Source organism: Anarhichas minor, unplaced genomic scaffold (genome assembly GCF_050575085.1).
Source record: "Anarhichas minor isolate MPS153535 unplaced genomic scaffold, ASM5057508v1 ptg000007l, whole genome shotgun sequence".
Lineage (NCBI taxonomy): Eukaryota > Metazoa > Chordata > Actinopteri > Perciformes > Anarhichadidae > Anarhichas > Anarhichas minor.
Genome location: NW_027466453.1, coordinates 2,334,050 through 2,353,828, shown reverse-complemented (window position 1 = coordinate 2,353,828; position 19,779 = coordinate 2,334,050). Strand labels below are relative to the sequence as shown.

Genomic DNA, 19,779 nt, shown 5'->3' with positions numbered 1-19,779 from the left:
GATCTCAAATGAATCTTCTTTAAAATGATGTACACCACTTCCATGTGGCATATTATGTTGACCTTTTATCTACCCTTCAAGATTCACCTATCCTTCTAAAACAAAAGGTGGGAGGGGGATGAAAAATTAGGTTTTGATGGTCTTTTTGAGGCCTAGCCAGCCTGCTAGCAATATAAACATGAGTTTTTGACATTACGTTCCTGAGGTAGGCTTTATTTATAAGATGATAAAAAGCTGATATTGTTGCTGCTTTTATGTGGTCAGACTAAGATCAGAGTCAACTATAGCAAGAGGGGCACTACAGGTCAGAGAGTTCTTATTTAATATTTGGGAAGTTTGATTTAGCTTAATTGTTAAAAATGGAACCATGGACATCCATTTTGGTTGGTTACTACATAACGTGTGTATTATTACACTTTCATCAAAAAAAAGTTTCATGTATTTTGTAATAACCACTGCAGTATGTCATAAATTACAAAATGCAGGGGAAAGTGTTACATTTGACTTTAAAGCTGTTTATTTCAAAATTCAGCAGATTATTACAAAATGTGGGTGCTGTTACATATTGAATTAAATATTTTTTGTTGAGTTATTACATAATGTGGTGCTGTTACAGGGCAATATTGTTTTTGTGCAAAACACATTTGCTGTTGCAAAGGAGACATCAAGTATTTCACAGTATGCAAAACAGGTTCTATGAAAGTCCAACACACTGCGTGCCCGACCTCCACACCCTTTACTCTTTGCCTCACGCCTTCAAGGGCACACTACCTCCAGCATTGGACATAGATCGCTATGAGCAAAATTGTCCAATATGAATGCAATTTCTTGGGATATTAAGCATAGAAAGCAATTGTGGGAAATATTAGTCCAACTCAATATATTAAAGAATATACCAGTGGTGGGGCATGCATTTTATACCTGGGCCTTCACTGCTGTCCTGCAGCTGAAATACCACCTTATAACCACATTATGGCACCACAGCAATTATTCATTTTTAAGGCTGTAACCATGTACATCTTTATATTAAACCGTTCGGTATGAGTCATTTGAATAATGCTAGAGCATTTAGAAAATGCAAAAGCCTAAATTCAGGAAAATATAATGTTCTCAGCTGGTCTGGCTGTGGGATCCGCCTTAATGGCAAGCCACAACCCAAAGAGATTATCATAGGATTTTACTTTCACAACTTGAATGTTGAACGTACTGCTCTACAATGTCTTTCCTCGTCTCAGTCTCCTGTGTCATGGTGTGTGTTACATCTTACTCGGGTCAGAATGCCCATATTTGATTGGCTGAGCTGCATCACGTGATGTGATTCACTACCCAACAGCCTCTGCTGTTAAGTTTCATTTCACGATAGTCACGTGCTCGCCCACTGACCAATCACAGCACACTCTGCACCTCGCGGCAGAGCTACACATGGACACTGAGCGGCATGTAATGCTGACGTCATTATAGGCCGGCTCGCAGGCTCTGATACGTCAAAGAATACGCCCAACATGTCAAACTAAAGATCTGATTGGTTGAACATTATGACAATCAACAATATTGTCTCCATTTACTTTAATCTGCACTGGATGCACGTGAGAGTCTGCAGGCCTGGGCCTCTCTTCTTACCTAGAGACACAGAGGTGAAATCTGATTGGATAAAAGCTCTACTTAAAACAAGCTGCACTGGAAGCAGAGCAACTGAGGAAGACAGTAACTGTGCAATGAGAAAATAAGATAATGGGAAAAATATTATTATAAATTATAATACATGTAGTGTATTTAAGAAAAATTATTAAATTATAAAATAGATATAACTTTGTGATTCTGTTTAGGCCAGCAGAGAAGGCCTTGCAGGCCCTGACGGCCCGCCAGTGGAATATACACAATGTGTTAATCATTCCATTAAAGCGGTTTTCTTTTTTTTTAAATTTAGGTGAACTCTAAGAAATAATGGTATCACAGAATGGGAAACAGACTGGAACTGGAGGAAGTAGACACCATTGTTTTTGCTTAGCCAAATAAAAATGATGTCAACTAAGGAATGTGATGCAAGTTATCCCCATAAAGAAGAGAAGACAACCATTAAAAACTGAAAATGGTAGTGAAGCATTAAAAAAAGAAAATTATGGATATGTACATTGTTGGATTTTGCAGTAAACCTTTAATCATATTTAACTCTATTGAATCTGTGTGTTGATTGAATAAGTATTTGAACCATTGCGGTAGAGGACATCAAGACATCTGGCCCAGGTAAAAGTAGAAGGGTCAAATGGTGGAGGATACATTTTTGCAGTTTGAGGATTCCAAATTAACAGATTGGAAGTCCAAATATACAGACAGCTTCTTGTTCCTGGTGCCAGATATAAGTGCATGAGGCATTTAGCAGAAAACAATGTAAGTGAAACAGAAATATAGAGGCTTTAGGATGATATATGCCAATGATTATTTTCTGCACTTGATTCAATCATACCTCCCCCCCAAATTACAGAGTCTTCAGCCATGGTAGCAGCTCTGTGAGGCCACAGTAAGGTACAGTGGTACATTGAATCATCAGCATGCTCGCAATGCTGATGCTAACATGGAGAAGTTTAGCAGATACAATGCTTCCAATGAAAGCATGCTAATTGGCACAAAAGATCCAGCAAAAGTACAGTTGTGGCTACGTGTTTATATATAGGAGTTGTATAGGAATTGTGAAAACCTTCTAATCTAATGCAGAAAAGCCCTGAAGGTTAGTGCTTTATTAGTGATTGTTTCACACAGCAACAGTAGCATATAGCAGTGGGAATATTTTGTTCAGGTCAGAACTTTTGTCTGGTACATGGATAGGACAGACAAATTGTAACATGAAATACCATATCTGGTCGTGAAAGTTTATTGTTGAGCTACTAGCTTTGCATGCATGCCGAGCCAACACCACATGTTGCTGATGAAGATCTTGACATGCCATCTGAGTTGAAATCAATTCAGTAACAAATTCTGCAAAGAAGGCAACAAGCCCTAGCCAATCAGAGGCAGTGTAGGGCGGGTCTTCACTGAATGTGGGTGGGGCATAAAATCATTCAAACAACACTAAATTACAGGCTGTGCCAATTGCTGTGAAAGAGGTCATTTAGCATGCAGATGAGAGGGCACCTCAACATTTCCAAAAACTCTCTTGCACACTTGTAGCTAGTGTGCCTTTTAAACTTTTACCATTTTTAGTTTTACTGCGCAGTGTCACTTAGTCAAATTCCTGTGTACATTTGGCGAATAAAGCTACTCGGATTCTGTTAGGTTATATGAGCTATAGAATTTACAGTCAAGCTACTTGAACTATCTTAAACTGGGTGGTTTAACTTTGGCCTTATCTCATAGCCTCATAAGGGGCTACTTATTTTGTGGTCCTTTGAATGACAGATTACTATTATTTGAGCCAGTTGGCAGCACGTTGATGATGTCATATGCCAGTCCGTTTGAATTGTAATTCTTTTTTGTTTGTTTTGTTCTTGCAAAGCACAAATGGGTACTGGGTTGCTGCTGGTACCAATATGAGGATACAGTGTTAAATAAAGAACTTAAGTTATCCTCAAATTTACAACTGAAATAAGTGTTTCAAATGTGTTAGAAAGCTGCCTCGCCTTACCTAAAGCATGTGTAAAAGCTCAGGCTGTGTAAATGCTATTTGAGAATTTGAAACATTGCTTACGTATGTTTACCCGCCACTACATTACATTACAGTCATTTAGCAGACGCTTTTATCCAAAGCGACTTACAATTCAGATTCTATCACATTTCTACACCGTAGGCACAGCTACGGGAGCAATTTTGGGGTTAAGTGCCTTGCTCAAGGACACATTGACATGCGACTAGCAGAGCCAGAGCCGGGGATCGAACCGCCGACCCTCTGATTGAAGGACGGCCCTGCTATCCACTTAGCCACAGTCGCCCCTCGCTACCAGGTCATCTTGTGATTTTTCTTTTGTTTGTTTTTAATGCGAGTCTTCAGGGCTAGAAGGTCAATGTAGAGGATCTGGTTGAGGACGGCAGAGGCGCAGAGCAGTCCACCGTGCAGCGCCCCAGCCATGCCGTTACAGAATACATCCTGACCTGCACACACAAACACACACAGAATCATCAAGCAGGCACGTCAGTAGAATCTCTGTAGAATCCAGACCAGATAAGACTGTTGTCAGTCAAGTCACCTGTTAGGTAGAGTCCATCAATCGGTGTCTGCGGTCTTGTCCTGGCAACTGTGTCTGGGGTAAAGCGCTCCAGGTTGTGTTCAGCACCGTACATCTCACCTCTTGGAGCACCCAAATAGTGGACATTAGTGAGAGGAGTGGCAGCATCCACCATCACCACCTGAACATAAACACACATGCTATTCACTGACAAAACAGTTGCCACTTCAGCCTCTTTGCCCTTACAAATATAGTTTGGAGACAGAGCAATATTTTGGACTGGTAATGTGTAAATACGGGGAAGAACAACTTAAATGTCTATGATAAAATATGAATCCGACCATACACCACTGCCTAGCACATAGAATGGTGACACCTGAGTTCCATTCACTGAAGACGGATGCCCCAGGAATAAAGCTAGTAAGTGAACCTTGAGCTTGGAATACATTACCTTGTCCCGCAGTTGAGGGAAGATTGTTAGTGCCCAGTCCAGCATCTCTTGGGCCATACTGTTTTTCATATCCACGTAGTTCTGTCCCCTCTTGCCAAGCTTTGTCCCCTCCCATTCCTCAAACCACTCATAGCGAGCCATGGTTAGCAACGTCATGCAGGACTTACCTGCAGAGAGATAAGAAGGGGAAAAAGAGAGTGACTATTATATGGCTCATGTAAACATCAGATTCCGTTTGGATATTCTGAATTAGGCCTTATTCCGAATACAGCATTTTCCGCTAAAGACATGTGGGATATGCCAGTATTATTCAGGTTTGCGGAGCATTCTTTAGACATGTACGCAGCACATTCAGAATATGCGTCTCAATAGGGGGTTTTAAGGCACTTTGTGACACACTGCCTCTTTCCTGTTTCCAACCAGCTCTGTGCGTTGAACACAAACCAACAGTTTGCAAAGCTAGAGAGATGAATGCTCAAAAGAAAAAGCCCACATTTCTGGTCGAAAGTAGAAACACCTACTTTTAAGCATGATGAAGGACTTGGATATCAACAGGTTTTTAGATATGAACAAATATTATATCCGGTTTACGTTAATCGGAATATGCACGGCTGCATGTCTACAGGAATATTAGTGCAATATTCATAATAATAATAATAATAATAATATAATTGATCTAATTGTTAGTTCCAAAGAGTTTTCTCTGGGAGAAATCTCAAATTTCTCTTTGGGAGGAATCTCATCATAGTTCAAAAGTTCTTTCCTTGCATGTTTGTAGATTTCATGTCTGTTAACTATATTACACCAACTTTTAAACACAGCACCTGAGCGTTAACATTTGGTAGCCAAAGTGCTATTTCATTAGTTCAATTCTACCTCAACTCAGTTCAATTGTCTAAGAATTCTAGCAAATTCTTTATATTTGAAAGTCACAAAGTTGCTGGCACAAGTGGAAGGGGGTATCCGATACTAACAAGTACGTCTACATGTGTGTACATGTGAGTGTTAGCAGTTACCTGGGTGTCTGATATCGGCTGTAGGATCTTTAGCTGATGGGAAAGTGATGAACATCATGGGAATGTTTCCCAATACCTCCTCTCTGCTCAGAGAAGAGTAACGCTCCATACTACACACACACACACACACACACACACACACACACACACACACACACACACACACACACACACACACACAACAGGGATGTGTTGAAATAACATGGGATATGTTAGACTAAAATATGATCAAAATCTATATTTTTATATAAAAACCTACAGTGAGTCCAAGTCATTGTCTTTATACATCCAAAAGTTGGTGGAAACAATGCCCAGCTCCTCTTTGGTTCCATCCAAACCAACAAAGACCAAGAACGAACCCATACCATGACGCATCAAACCCAACAACGACTGGATCTCTACAAACACAAACACACATTACAGGAAGCAGGAGAAAAAGATAGCGAGTAAGAAAAAAGGTGCAATATAACGTTTAGTGGCTGCAGTGCTGTTACCTGGTCTGTCCTGCACGGGTTGAGGCAGAAACTTCTGGAAGGTGTTGAAGATTCCTGCGTTGGAAATGACAACAGGGGCATGGACCTCAATCTCTTCTTGTCCTTTCAGCACCGTCACACCTGACACACGTACACACAGTTTTAATCCCAAGGAAATATCCAGCATTGCATGTTATGTCCTGTTTAGTAGAGGATACGGACATCAGGCTTAGTGGTAGTTGATTCCCCAAAACCTAACAACAAATGAATCAATATTTTATCTGTGGCGTGATAGGTTGGAAAGGGAAATGTCCTTTGTTTGGTCAGTTATTAATCAAGTCATGTGACTTGGAACTTGCTTATCAATTAAGGCTTCTGAATTTGAAATGCTAAATAGGCAGTCAATGAGTGTCTCTCTGCGGACTTCCATGAACAGAGAGAGCCGTGCACACTTTCGTGGAAAAGGCCACTGCAACACAGAACCTGTACAGAACCCTTTCTCACCGATGGCCTTCCCTTGCTGGTTGAGCAGGACGCGATGCACAGAAGCCCTGACCAGCACAGCGCCGCCCGCCTGCTGAATGACAGGGATGATGTGGAAGGCGAACTCGCTGGCGCCCCCCCGTGGGTAGTACGCACCACGCTTGTAGTGGTGAAGCAGGAGAGCGTTGATGAGAAAGCTGGAGTCTTTAGGAGGGACACCTAAAATGACACAAAAAAGGAAAACATTGAGGAGGATTCAGGGAATGTGTGTGACCTGAGATGCTTGTGATTGTGTATGTGTGTGTGTGTGTCCATCACCATAGAACAGGTAGGCAGACAGTGCCTGCAGGTCCTTGTTTTTTGTGAGGCGGGACATCATTTCTGAATGGTTGGTTGCTGCTAGGCGGAACACTGAAGATATGAGATTCAAAAGGCCGGATCGAACCAGGAAGTTAGCCAGCCAATAAGGTATGATCTTCAAGGTGGCGATGAGTGGCGTCCGCCGTGAGGCTAGCTACAAGAGGAGATCATACAGACACAATATACTTTACTTATAAAACACCTTCAATATGGGAAATGTAGTGTTTGCACTAAAGGTGCTTTAACACAGCTGCCTCTTTTGTTTTCAACGTAAACACCACAGAAGCCAAGCTGCCAAGGTTGGCAGAGGGAGGGCAGCCAGTCTGGTGTACGTGCACAGCTCTTTGCAGCTGCATTTGGAGTTCATGCTGGTTCAACTTTTTCAATTTGCCGCAGCAGCTCGTCAGGTGACCATGGCAACCACAGAAACCATAGCAAGAGAATTGATACAGTGACTGATTTACTGGTATCCAAGCTCCCTGAATGACACTCCTCTTCATTGGCAGAGAGCAAATATCAATAAACAGACACAGTATTACATCAGCTTCTTATTATCCGATCTGGGACAATAAACAATATTTATGTTACTAGTTTGCAAAACTTGTAGTATTAATAGTGTCATATTGCTATCCATTTCCTCCATTACAAGCTACAAGCTCTAGATACTGTAGTTACATGAATAGTCAAGCCGATTCAAACTCAAAACCTCAACATTGCCAGGTTGCAGTAACAGCAGGACCCATGGCAGTAACCACTTGTTTTCAGAAAGCATCTTAAAAATCAACAATTTCTAAATAATTAGAAAGTGAAAAATTGTATATAAACATAGACCTATAGAGTCAAACAAAGAGAAAGATGGATGTTAAAAGCCAGTTCTTGCGTTTTCCTCGTGAATGCAGTTGGAAGAAGTGCATTTTTCAGTCCATTAAGGGGCTTAGATTGTCAGGAGCAACAGCTACATACAGTTGGGTGTCATCTTCATAGCAGTGAAAGACAATACTGTGCATGCAAAGGATGATCACTAGTGGTAGCATGAAAAAAACAGAAAAGTAACTGAGTTTTGTCATAAATGTAACTTGTACGCAACCGTGTTCGTAAATCAAACTCTGCTGCTTCCTCCTTTCCTGCCCTTGAGATCCATCATTCAGTCATGATCACCATCAGCTCCCTCCCACTTTACCTTCATCAATCTCATGAACTTATCAATGGCCTCCTCCTCTCCTGGAAACTGCTTCTTCAGGCTCTCTGCCATCTCAGTCTTCCCTGCATGGATATGGTACTCCCTGAGATTGTCAGAAGTAAGGAAAGGCGGGTCAGAGATGGCTGGAAATGTTGTTCTGATTAGTTCGGGTCCAGGTAGGATTTATAGCCCTTTGTAGATATTCTCAAAAGTGTGGAAATGTAAAGACATTTAAATATGGATGTGTTTGGAGCCTTGAGACTTCTTAGTAAGAAATATAGTTCATGTCAGGCTTTGTTTGTTGTAGTTGATTACTCCTGGTAATGAGTTAATGTGAAGAAAAACCCATTGAAAGAAAGAAACCACGTAACTGTCCAATAATAATAAGGTGATTATGTTTCCCACCTGCGTTGGTCATGCAGACCCAGGAACAGTGTGTCAAAGTGCTGCTCCAGCCGTGTGAACTGCAACTGTCCCTCTGTGATCTGATCCAGAGCAACCCTCAGCAGGCTGCCCTCATGAAGCTGGCCCAGGTAATGGATACCTGGTGGGGTAAAATCAGTGCTTTAAAATGGAAAACATAAAACAACTTTTTTAGAATTTAAAGGATTCTTCATTCAGTCCTTGTGAGATGAAGAGCGCATTTAAAAGTGAAGCTTTTCAGTTGGATTATGACATTGTATTAGAGTTTTTCCTTCTGTGTCTATGGTACTAATCTTTGATTCTACTTCGTTCATTGTCCATTTTAGAATAATTTAATAATTTTAGAAACGGAAAACAAAAAAAATCAGTCACTTTTTTTGGGCTGCCAAAAAAACAAAACAGCGGGATAACATAAATGCTGGAACTTCAGATAACAAACAAAGTAGTGTTGAAAGCTGTGCAACCGCTGAGGATCATGTAATACTGTATTGTAGCAGTGCAGGTGTGAAGGAGGAAAACATTTGCTAATGACTTTAATAAGCGGTGCTCTTACATTTTTTTAATTGATATATGAATTTGTTCCAACAAACTACTAATTTGTAATATTAAATTACTTTATTACTCCATGGGGCAGCTGAAGCTCAGCAGAATGAGCGGGGTCTCCACTAATCGGAAGATCGGCAGTACAACCCCTCCCTACAACACAACCCCTCCCTACAGTACAACCCCTCCCTACAATACAACCCCTCCCTACAATACAACCCCTCCCTACAACACAACCCCTCCCTACAGTACAACCCCTCCCTACAGTACAACCCCTCCCTACAATACAACCCCTCCCTACAACACAACCCCTCCCTACAGTACAACCCCTCCCTACAATACAACCCCTCCCTACAATACAACCCGTCCCTACAGTACATCCCTCCCTACAGTATATCCCTCCATACAGTACATCCCTCCCTACAGTACATCCCTCCATACAGTACAACCCCTCCCTACAACACAACCCCTCCCTACAGTACAACCCCTCCCTACAGTACAACCCCTCCCTACAATACAACCCCTCCCTACAACACAACCCCTCCCTACAGTACAACCCCTCCCTACAATACAACCCCTCCCTACAATACAACCCGTCCCTACAGTACATCCCTCCCTACAGTATATCCCTCCATACAGTACATCCCTCCCTACAGTACATCCCTCCATACAGTACAACCCCTCCCTACAACACAACCCCTCCCTACAACACAACCCCTCCCTACAGTACAACCCCTCCCTGCAACACAATCCCTCTCTACAGTACAACCCCTCCCTGCAACACAATCCCTCCCTACAACACAACCCCTCCCTGCAACACAATCCCTCTCTACAGTACAACCCCTCCCTACAACACAACCCCTCCCTACAACACAACCCCTCCCTACAACACAACCCCTCCCTACAGTACAACCCTTCCCTACTCCAGTCTGCATGTCCATGTGTCCTTGGGCATACCAAACCCCATATTGCTCCCAAAAGCTGTGCCATCAGCTTGTAAGTGTGTGTATACGAGTATTTAGATTAGATCCTGATATGGCAGCCTCTGTTCGGTGTATGAATGTAGAAAGGCGACATATAAATTTCCTCTATTGATATCATATATCATATATTAAAGGGATGTTTAAGGGATGTGAAGATAATACAGTTGTGCAACAGGCAAAATCCAATGTATCTACTTTTCTCTCACCAAAGTCAAATCTGCAGGAAATTAAAATAGCTCCATTTCATTAGATTGTCCCGACAACCATTTATTTATCACCACATTGATGTTAACACTCAAAGTTAAATTCTGTAGCAATAGAAATGGAGGTCAATAAGTTATTGTGGGTATTCTGGTAAAACTGTATTGGGGGGGGGTCTAGAAATACTTTTCATTCTGAAGTAATTTCTTTCATGCATTGAATAGAATTATCTTTGTCCCTTCAGCACTTTATACAGTTGTGATACTATATTAATGAAACGTTGTTTCAACAGTACTACATATACATAGATATATGTACAGGCATATACTAGATATACCACTGTTGCCTGATAACAGTTCAAAATAGTTAGGGTTCATCTAAATGAGCAGTTTGGATAACATGCAGTGTTGTTGCATGTATACATGTTTGACATGCCTTTAAAGTAAAATGTTCTGTCAATTTGTGAACACAAATTAAGTACCTAAAAGCATGAATTATTAATTCAGGAGCATCATTTCTTATTTACCTGCTGGATTAATTAATGAGCATGCATTTTGAAACGATAATTTGAAAGTTAGTGTTTGGTGAATTAAAAAAAAAGTCTGTTCCCAATGAGTAACTTACAAAGCAGATAGGTCACAGAGTTGTATACAGAGCTGCAGTTGATTTAAAGCTGTACTCGTTTTTGAACAAACAGCTCCGTGCTGCTGTTTCACTTCAGTGGGATTTGGCTCAGGGCAGCTTTATTTGACAGCATTAGCTTTGGTGCGACAAATAGATGAAAGTACACGAAAGTCCATATTGGACATGTTCATAGTGGGAGCACATACTTGTCGCATAATCATTGTATTGTCTTAAAGCAGCCATCACAGCTCTGGTTCATTGGATATAACTCACCACAATGTTTATGTTCAAGTACAGTTTCTCTATTACTCAATGAAGCTTAAAAGAAATAGACTTAATGCACTGAATACAACCGCATTAGAATAACTGGATTGTTCACCATACCATATAGTATGTGGGTTAATCTTCATCTTATCATTATTATAATGTACTTTCTATACAAATCTACATTGCAGCTGCAGGAAAGAACGTTTATGTGTGTGTATCCATGTATTTCGCCTACTTACCCACATCAAACTCAAATCCCTTATTCTGAAAGGTGTGTGTGCAGCCTCCAGCCTGATCATGTTGCTCCAGGACTACAACCCTCTTGCCGGCTTTAGACAAAAGTGCTGCTGCTGTCAAACCTCCGACACCGCTGCCAATCACAATCGCATCTAGAGCCGGGGGAACGCGGTCCGCACGAAACCCTGCAGGGAGCAAAGGCTGCATTTTAAAATCAGTCTGATGGAAAGGATGTCGGCTGGTCTCGCGAAGCCTTTCTTGACATCTTGAACACGGAGGTTTTTAGTTCTACCACAGTTATACACAAGACTGTATCTGCAGTCAAAGGGATGCAACAGAGAACTAGTTATGTACAAATACTGTGAGTTCAGGTCATATCAGCTTTTAAAACTGTGAAATCTGAGGGGTACAGACACATGGAAGGCCCCAGTCCTACCTAGCAAAAAACGTACCCCCAGAAACACTATACTTGCAGTCATTTTTTAGAAACATTTAGCTGATTAACCATTAGAGATGGTTGAAAACGACTTCTGTATTATTTCGTTCATGCTGGAGATGAAGCCTTTCTGTTACCCGTTTCTCACGAGCCCTACCAAATGTAATTTTAAAGGATAACACTTGTATTGTGATTGAAAATAGTTGTTGAACGCATGATTTGGTCGAAAACTCTTAACCAGTGGGATGTTGAAGGATAATACAAAGCTCTGGTAGACAGGATAATATCGGCCAATAATCAAGAGTCAAGACTGCATCAGAAACAACTTTTCTTACCTCTCTTCAGCCTATCGTCCCTCTGCCGGCTGTCGGTGACCAAGGGTTCCGGTGGCCTCAGGCACTTCTCACTGAACACCTTGTATCGTTTCCCGGTGGTCAGGAAGAAGATGACGACCACCACCAGCAGCACACAACTCAAAACACCAAGCAGCCACCACCACATGGCAGAAGAGAGCTGGATGGAGAGGAGCGGAACGAGGAAGAAAACACAGAGGTAGATTGAGAGAATAACCCCAAAAGAGAAGGGATGAGGTAGGACTGGAGGATGAAGAGAACAATTTGTAAGAGAAGACAGATATATAAGAAATCCTCCAAGAAGGCTCTCCCTCAAAAAGAGCACTAAAGTGCAGAGGAGGATATAGTTAAAGTGAAGGGTGGAGAGGAGGAGAGACGATTATCAAGGTTCAGGAAGGACATGTAACTCATGATATTTTGAAAATTCTGACTCCACAAAGAGCAGAGCAGATGGCACATTCTCCACGCCGAGGACATGAGACTGGCAGAGAATAGAGAGCTGGTTGTTTATCGTCTCTTCAGACTCCACTCCACATTGCACACACCCAGCACCAATTTGTTGCTCCTTCTAAACTGCCTTAGGATGACTGTTTTTAAAACAGTCTTGCTGTACAGCTGAAATCACAGTAGTTCCACTGCATGATTGTGAACAAAGATGCTTTCAGAGCGGAGATGTTGTAAATGGGTTATTTTTGAGTCACTTGGCTGTGTGGGTAAATGGACGAAGGCTCATGTATATACAAGTAAAGATTTATGACTATTTCAATTGAGCCTTCCAGAAGCCATGAGTCTGTTTCACAGAAACAAAGTAATTCCTTCTTTTGATCAGGTTGTAAAGCTTTTCACAATTTAGAGCTTGCATTTTGCTGCACATGTTCATCCAACATGTGTTGTGCAGGTAGAGTGCCATTTTTTCAGTGTATAAACAAAAGCCGGAATTCACGGTCACTGATCTCTTATAGACAATATTTTGGTCTTGGAGCTTCTTCAGACATCAAATTCACAATGTGAAGACACGCCTTTGTACTAAAGACGTTTCGCTCCAGTCATTTTTCTCTCTGTGGCCTTGATTTTACCTGCCATATATAAGTCCTGCACAACAATTGTTAGAAGTAGAGAACTCAAAAATGTCTTTTGTACAGTATAACACAATGTTTAGAGCAAACGGTTTAATTGTGGCGAAATTTTAAATGAGACATGTAGAATAAAATGTTTTTGATGAAATATAACAATTTTATGCTTGTTTCGGTTGGGTTTTCTGAAACGTTCGTCACACGTGTTGAAGGACCGTCGGAATGATGAAAATCTGACAGTTATGACGGCTATTAATGGTGTAGTTTTGGCAATCGTTTATTCAAGGAAACCAGACGTTTCCATCCCGCCGGTGGGTTTTGGGGTTCAGAGGGATAGAAAAGTAAAAGACATTTTGAAAAAAGGGGTGTGACGAAGTGTTTGAGAACACACCATTTGTCCACATATTAGCATTAGCTTTATTTGTGACTTACCATACCCACCATATGTTCCAGAGTCTACAGGAGGAGGCACCCAACCATTTCCTGTATTTATACACTGGATGATGTCAGCCGTGATGTCATGGGGTCAGACCAAGCATGGGGGGGAGTAGATTATTTATGTAGGTTAGTTGTGATCTGTTATGCATTGTTGTGAGTGTATAGCAAATTGTGAACTATCTTAAAGTGTTTGCTACCTAAAGGTTTGCAGTCAAATATAGCTTAACTATTTGAGGAAGTAATTGGTGTCACCTGTACTTATGGTATGGGCTAGAATCGATCCTGTTGATGGAAGGCTCTATATAAGCAGATTACTTTGACTGTTAGAGAGGAAGGAATATCGGTGTGTAGCTGTGTGCACGTGATATTCAGTGTGTAGTTGTGTGCACGTGATAGGTTAATCTCAGTTTCTTTATGATGAGTTGAGTTTCATTCAGTTCAGCCAGGCGTCGGCAACCTGCGGCTCCGGAGCCACATGCGGCTCTTCAGCGGCTCCCTGAGTCTACATTAGCACTAATACGTTTTCATTTTAAAACGAAAACGATCTCCGTCCACACTCCGCTTCAGCATCGTTTTCGAGATGATCTCCGTCCAGACTAAAACGCCTGAAATCGAATATCACGTGACTATTAACGTACACTGGGCATGCGGGTGGGTGCCGGTGTAAACAGGAAGTAGATTGGTTGCTCAAAGCCGCTAACGTGACTTCAGACGGCCGCTCCATAGGCCGCTGGACACCTGCCCGCTAATCGCTCCAGCAACAGCTGCTTCCTCCGCAAAAATGCAGATTTGAACTGAACAACAGCTGCTAGTAAAGGCAACAAGGTCAGTAATACCTGTAACTCCTCCGTTTTTCGGTGCTTTGAAAACTCCGGCGTAGATGTGCGTCACATCCTATTAAGTCGCTGCCAAGAGCCTTTCTCTGCAGGTGGCTAATCATGATTTGCAGACCCCCACCCTCGGTAAACTATCAATGGTTAAATCCAAAAAAGAAAAGTAACGGAGGAAAATGGAGAGTTTAATTCTGCGTGGACGTATTCATTTATTTTCACTGCCAACGATGCTGGCTTACCTGTGTGCTTGATATGTCCAAAAAATGTAATGTTTAAAGACACTTCCAGAGCAAGCACACAGCATTTGCTGAAAAGTATCACGCTGGAGATGAGCGAGATTCTCTGGAGATTTTTTTTCTCCTCTTCATAAGAGTTTGATATTGTTATATCAGGTAAAATAGCAATAAAATGCCAAGAATTGTCTTTATTCTTGTTCTATATTTTCATAAATACAACAAACTATAGTTTTTGTATATATAATATAACTATATATAAAACGTTATAAGCTGTGATATCAAATAGCTTTTGCGGCTCCAGACGAATTTTATTTGGTGGAAAATAGGGCAAAATGGCTCTTTGGATAGTAAAGGTTGCCGACCCCTGAGTTAAGCTAAGTTAGCCGTTTGTTTTGTTTATATGTTTGGTTACATGTGTAGCAGGGCTACTTTTGTAAATGAAACACCTTTTGTTATCTGGACAAAGTATCTCGTGTCTGCCTCCTACCACTTCAGAAGCCATTCCGGTCAGGCTTCACCACAGCGTGATAATTTCTTGGCCTCATGTTGTTTTGGTTTGCTATTTATCTATTTTGTCCTGAAAAATTTCCACTATTTTTATATTTGTCTTCATTATTGTGCATTCAATATTGGCCATATGTTGTGAAATATTACAAACCATGTACATTTGTACTTCCTTGATATTTTGTAGACTATTTACTTCATTTTCTGTCATGAGCAACATTGCAGCAAATTCATTTTTTTTTTAAATTATACTATATTGATCCCTTTAAGGGGGAAATTTGTCTCTGCATTTGACCTGTATATAGGGAGCAGTGGGCTGACAATGACAGGCGCCCGGGGAGCCTCAGGTACACTTCGACACGTGACACGTCCCAGTCGAGGATCGAACCGTTAACCTTCCGGTTCCCAGACAACCCTCTTAACCCAGTGAGCCACGGTCGCCCCGATAATCCTAATATATCAGTGGTTCCCAACCTGGAGTCGAGGTCCCGAAGGGGGTTCACCGTAACTTGTCTGCTATGAGGTTGGCATAATTAGATTTGCACCTGTATAACTAAAATCACAACAACACACTTGCTGGACAACTGATACAAAAGTCTGGATATAAAACTATTTAAAAAGATTATTTGTGCTGAGTCAAAAATAGTAGTCCACATTTTGTTTAAATGTGGTATTTGTGCACAGCATCAGATAAAGAGCAGTATTACTATTATACTATGTTAAGAATTACATTCCACAGGTGGCTGCATAGGATTGTTCCGACCTTTGTAAAGTCCAAAAGTAAAATCCATTAAGACGCTAAGCTAAGTTTTTCTTAGATACAAGAAAAAATGTCGTGAACCGTTATATTGTGAATCGTTATATACTGAAGGGCTGATGTGTGAAAGTGTGGCTAGAGGGAGGGACAGAAAGGAAGAGGATGACAAAACATATCAATAATAAATGCACATTTTCAGTATATGTATAACAATGCATTATCATATTGCATAGAGTGTCTTATAAAAATTGTAAGGGCAACAAGAAGAAAAATTCTCAGTTAGAAATACAAAATCAATAATCGATCAGAATCAATTATTTATTCAGTATAGACAGAAGCATGAACAATCATCAGTCCTACAACAAAACTACAAAATGAATTCACTTTCCATTTTAGAGCCATGCATTTTAGAAACTATAGAGATTTTATGTGAAATGCAGACCGTTGAATTTGAAGGAGCACTCCAGAGCTTTTACACATCAAGATCATGGGGAGTACTACTCGACTTGTGCAAACACTAGCATAATGTATTTGTACCTTTCTAAAAAACTATTTCATTCCTTTTTTAAAATCTGTCGCTTGTGACTTCCTCAACTTTATGGAAGTGCAAAACTAAATCACTGGAGTATCCCTTTAAATCTCAAATTGAATGATGTTATGTAACATTTTGAAATGACACCCTTCAACAGTGCAAATGTAGTACATATACAGTGTACATATGTAAACCTATACTTTAAGTCACTTCATTTATTCAAACAGATAATTGTCAGTGAGCCATGTTTGTACAAACCGAATACAAATTGGTAAAACCAACTGTTACTGTTGTATCTAAATGTATATCATTAAAGATAGTCACAGAAATGGATTTATTGCATTTGTGAGATTTCCTAGAGAAAGGACACAGTGAGGTTTTGGAATATGTGTGAGAGAGAGAGAGAGAGAGAGAGAGAGAGAGAGAGAGAGCTCAAAGCTGCCAGACAAATATCTGCTATTTTCAAGCCACTTTTAAAAAAATAGAGCCCACTGTGTGATTTTACAAAGAATAACTCACTAAAAATGTCTCCTCTAATACGGCTGTGAACAACTGGTCTGAGGATCGCTTATTTGCCAGTTATGACCCACACCTATTTTACTCGTCTATCCCCAAACAATTAATTGTGCATCAAAAGTTCAGTAGCTGCCAGAATAACAGATCAGAGTACAAACAAGCAGCTCAAGGAGCTTTGGCACAATGGACAGTGTTACATGTACAGTGGCCCAGGAGTGTACAACACATTTGAAAGGCAAAAAAAAAAAGAGAAGAAACTAATTTGTTATTTAAATTGTCTGCATTCTTTCACACTTTTATCTTGAAGTGCTTTAGTCTTGTCGGGTATCTGCCACTTTCTGTTGTGTTGTTCACTCGTAGGCAACTGTATGTCTTTACTAATGACATTCTGAACATCAAAACATAAGTGTCAGATACTGGAAGTTCTAGCTGGTAACCTCATACCTACGAAAAATCAGTCTCTACATGCTATCTACAAACTGTTAACTGAGTTAATAAATACAACCAATAGGTTTTATTTTGAATTATAAATACTAGAAAATAAAAATGACAGTAAGAGTGTTGGAACACAGTCACCCATTCTTATGAACTACAATGTAGTAAAATAGAGCTTTGTGCAATGTTTTCTGTGTGTTTTTAAGTCAATGGAGTTCAAACTAGTTAACGACTCCTCCATCGACCAGTCTGGGATCTTTAGGTCTTGGGTAACACTGGCGGTGTTCATGATCAGTGTCTGGCTGGGAACTGATCTTATATCTGACAGATTTTGTGTTATTCTCCATTTTTCTAAATTCATAAATTGCTAAATAACATCAGCATCAACTGTTCCACATCTGATTTTAGTTTTTAGTTTCAACATGCTGTTTAATTAAATGCTTCATGATAACCGAATGGGATACGCTGACAGCACCAATGAAATGCTAGTTTTTAAGCACTTTGTGCCGCACTTTTTAGCAGGTGCACCCTAAAGGCCTAAAGTAGAAAATAATGAATTTTTTCTATTTTTTAACTGTCATTGTGGTGGCTTTTGCTCGACACCCGGCGCTATACGACTTTACCAACCGTAGCTACCATGATCTCAACAGTAAACAGCAGGCCTGGAGGCACATTTGTGCCGTATTTGAGATTTCAGGAAAGTTGTTTTCATTCATTTAAACTGTACTATTACCTGTAGCGTACAGTTCATTATTTGAAAAGACACAGCAAACTGCAAAATAAAATAAAAACTCTGGTTGAACGGGCAACAAGGCAGTGCGGTGCAGGTTGCATTTTCCACCTGCAAAACGCACTCTGTCTGATCATCTGGCTTAAGACCTGGCTCTCCAGAAAGGGTACAGCAAAAACAATCTGCGCTTCTTTGCTAAATATTTCTCGAAGCTTGGTGACGTAGTTACTGTGCTCGCAGGGCTAATTGGTGAACTGCAGAGACGAGATGGACTGAGGTTTGAGATGACCCGCTCTCCATCACACGTACTTTGTCAAGTGTAACATTCTCTAATAAAAACTCATTTGACATGAGGAAATCTACACAGCAACTGAAGCGTTGCATGTGTTGGTTTTATCATTACTTCTGTCCTGAAGCTAGTGCTGCATTGGGCTAAAAGAAACTAGTTGAAGTGGCAATCTCAAAGATTTTCATCGAATTAAATGCATGAATAGTCGGTTACTCTTTGTAAACAAAGAAAATCAAAGTTGGCCCCTCCTCTTCCCAGCTCAATGACACCAGAAACACTCATCCCCCACCGCAGTTGCCATGGTCACATACAGTAGACAAACAAATTTAACAAGATAAGTGATGTGGTCCCTTGAAAGTCATGATGGGCATTTGTTTATGAAAACATTTTAGGTCTAATGTTTAGTAAATGAAAAGAGAAATTGATAAATAGATCAGATTTTGCTATTAGCCCTCATAGCTTGGGGATTAAGTGTAACCATCAGTATCCAAAGTCTGTTGATGATCGTCATGATTAACACAATACAAATAACTTAAAAACATACAAAAGTCTTTGCTCTAAAATCGACACGCACGCACGTTCAGGTCAAATCTGTGAAATTCTGACTTTCACAACTACATTCGTCTTTTTCGCCTCCTTCCTTGTCATTCTTGTTTCTTTTTATTCCCATTCCTGTCCTCCCGGCACAGAAAAATATAACACTGTTTAAATAATGGATGTCTTATTCACACACTTTGAAGAAAATATCTTGTGATTTATCTGCAAAGCAGCTACTTTAGCAAGAAAATAATTTTCTGATGCTAGGCTATCGCAATGGTCAAATTTAATCTCTTTGGAAAGTTTAGGAAATCTAAATAAGAACTTCCATTATTTACACAGTGGCATATTTTCAGTGCCATTAAGCTCCCTCCCTCCTCTGCTCTCCACTAGAAAACCCAGGTGACCGGGACCCACTGGGGGTTTTTAGAAACCGTTTCCAGGGCAGCCTTGACGGTACGGTAGGTCTCGTCCAAGTTGTCGTTGATGATGCTGAGGTCAAAGTAGTGGCCGAAGGCCGCCTGCATTTTAGTGCTCTCATCGCACGTCCTCTGCAGCTCTTCATCCTGAAACGGAAAACATGTGACTTGGTGTTGCATGTTTTATTGGATCGTTATTATATTCCCAGAATCTCTTCTTTGAACTACTGTATTTGCAGTTTATTGAGTTCTACGCTGCTTCTTCAGCTGTCCAGAGTTTTCTCAACACGAGT

General features: G+C 40.6%; 2 protein-coding genes across 5 annotated transcripts in view; both read right to left on the bottom strand.

The window, feature by feature from the left end:
• Positions 1 to 3,928: 3,928 nt before the first annotated feature.
• LOC142935906 (all-trans-retinol 13,14-reductase-like) lies at positions 3,929 to 12,335 on the bottom strand. The gene is made up of 12 exons (XM_076080028.1): positions 12,170 to 12,335; positions 11,401 to 11,583; positions 8,526 to 8,664; positions 8,121 to 8,223; positions 6,899 to 7,094; positions 6,602 to 6,799; positions 6,119 to 6,238; positions 5,884 to 6,022; positions 5,625 to 5,734; positions 4,609 to 4,775; positions 4,179 to 4,338; positions 3,929 to 4,083 (listed from the first exon to the last, which is right to left on the bottom strand). Exons 1-12 carry the CDS (start codon positions 12,333 to 12,335, stop codon positions 3,929 to 3,931), a joined length of 1,836 nt encoding a protein of 611 aa, XP_075936143.1.
• A 3,997-nt stretch (positions 12,336 to 16,332) lies between these two features.
• mpp2a (MAGUK p55 scaffold protein 2a) overlaps positions 16,333 to 19,779 on the bottom strand; it is a 39,131-nt gene continuing 35,684 nt past the window's right edge. For all 4 annotated transcript variants that reach the window (XM_076082444.1, XM_076082454.1, XM_076082470.1 and 1 more), the window contains one exon: positions 16,333 to 19,633. In XM_076082444.1, coding sequence (XP_075938559.1) covers positions 19,457 to 19,633 — 177 coding nt within the window. In that variant the 3' untranslated portion in view covers positions 16,333 to 19,456. The remainder of the gene's footprint in view (positions 19,634 to 19,779) is intronic.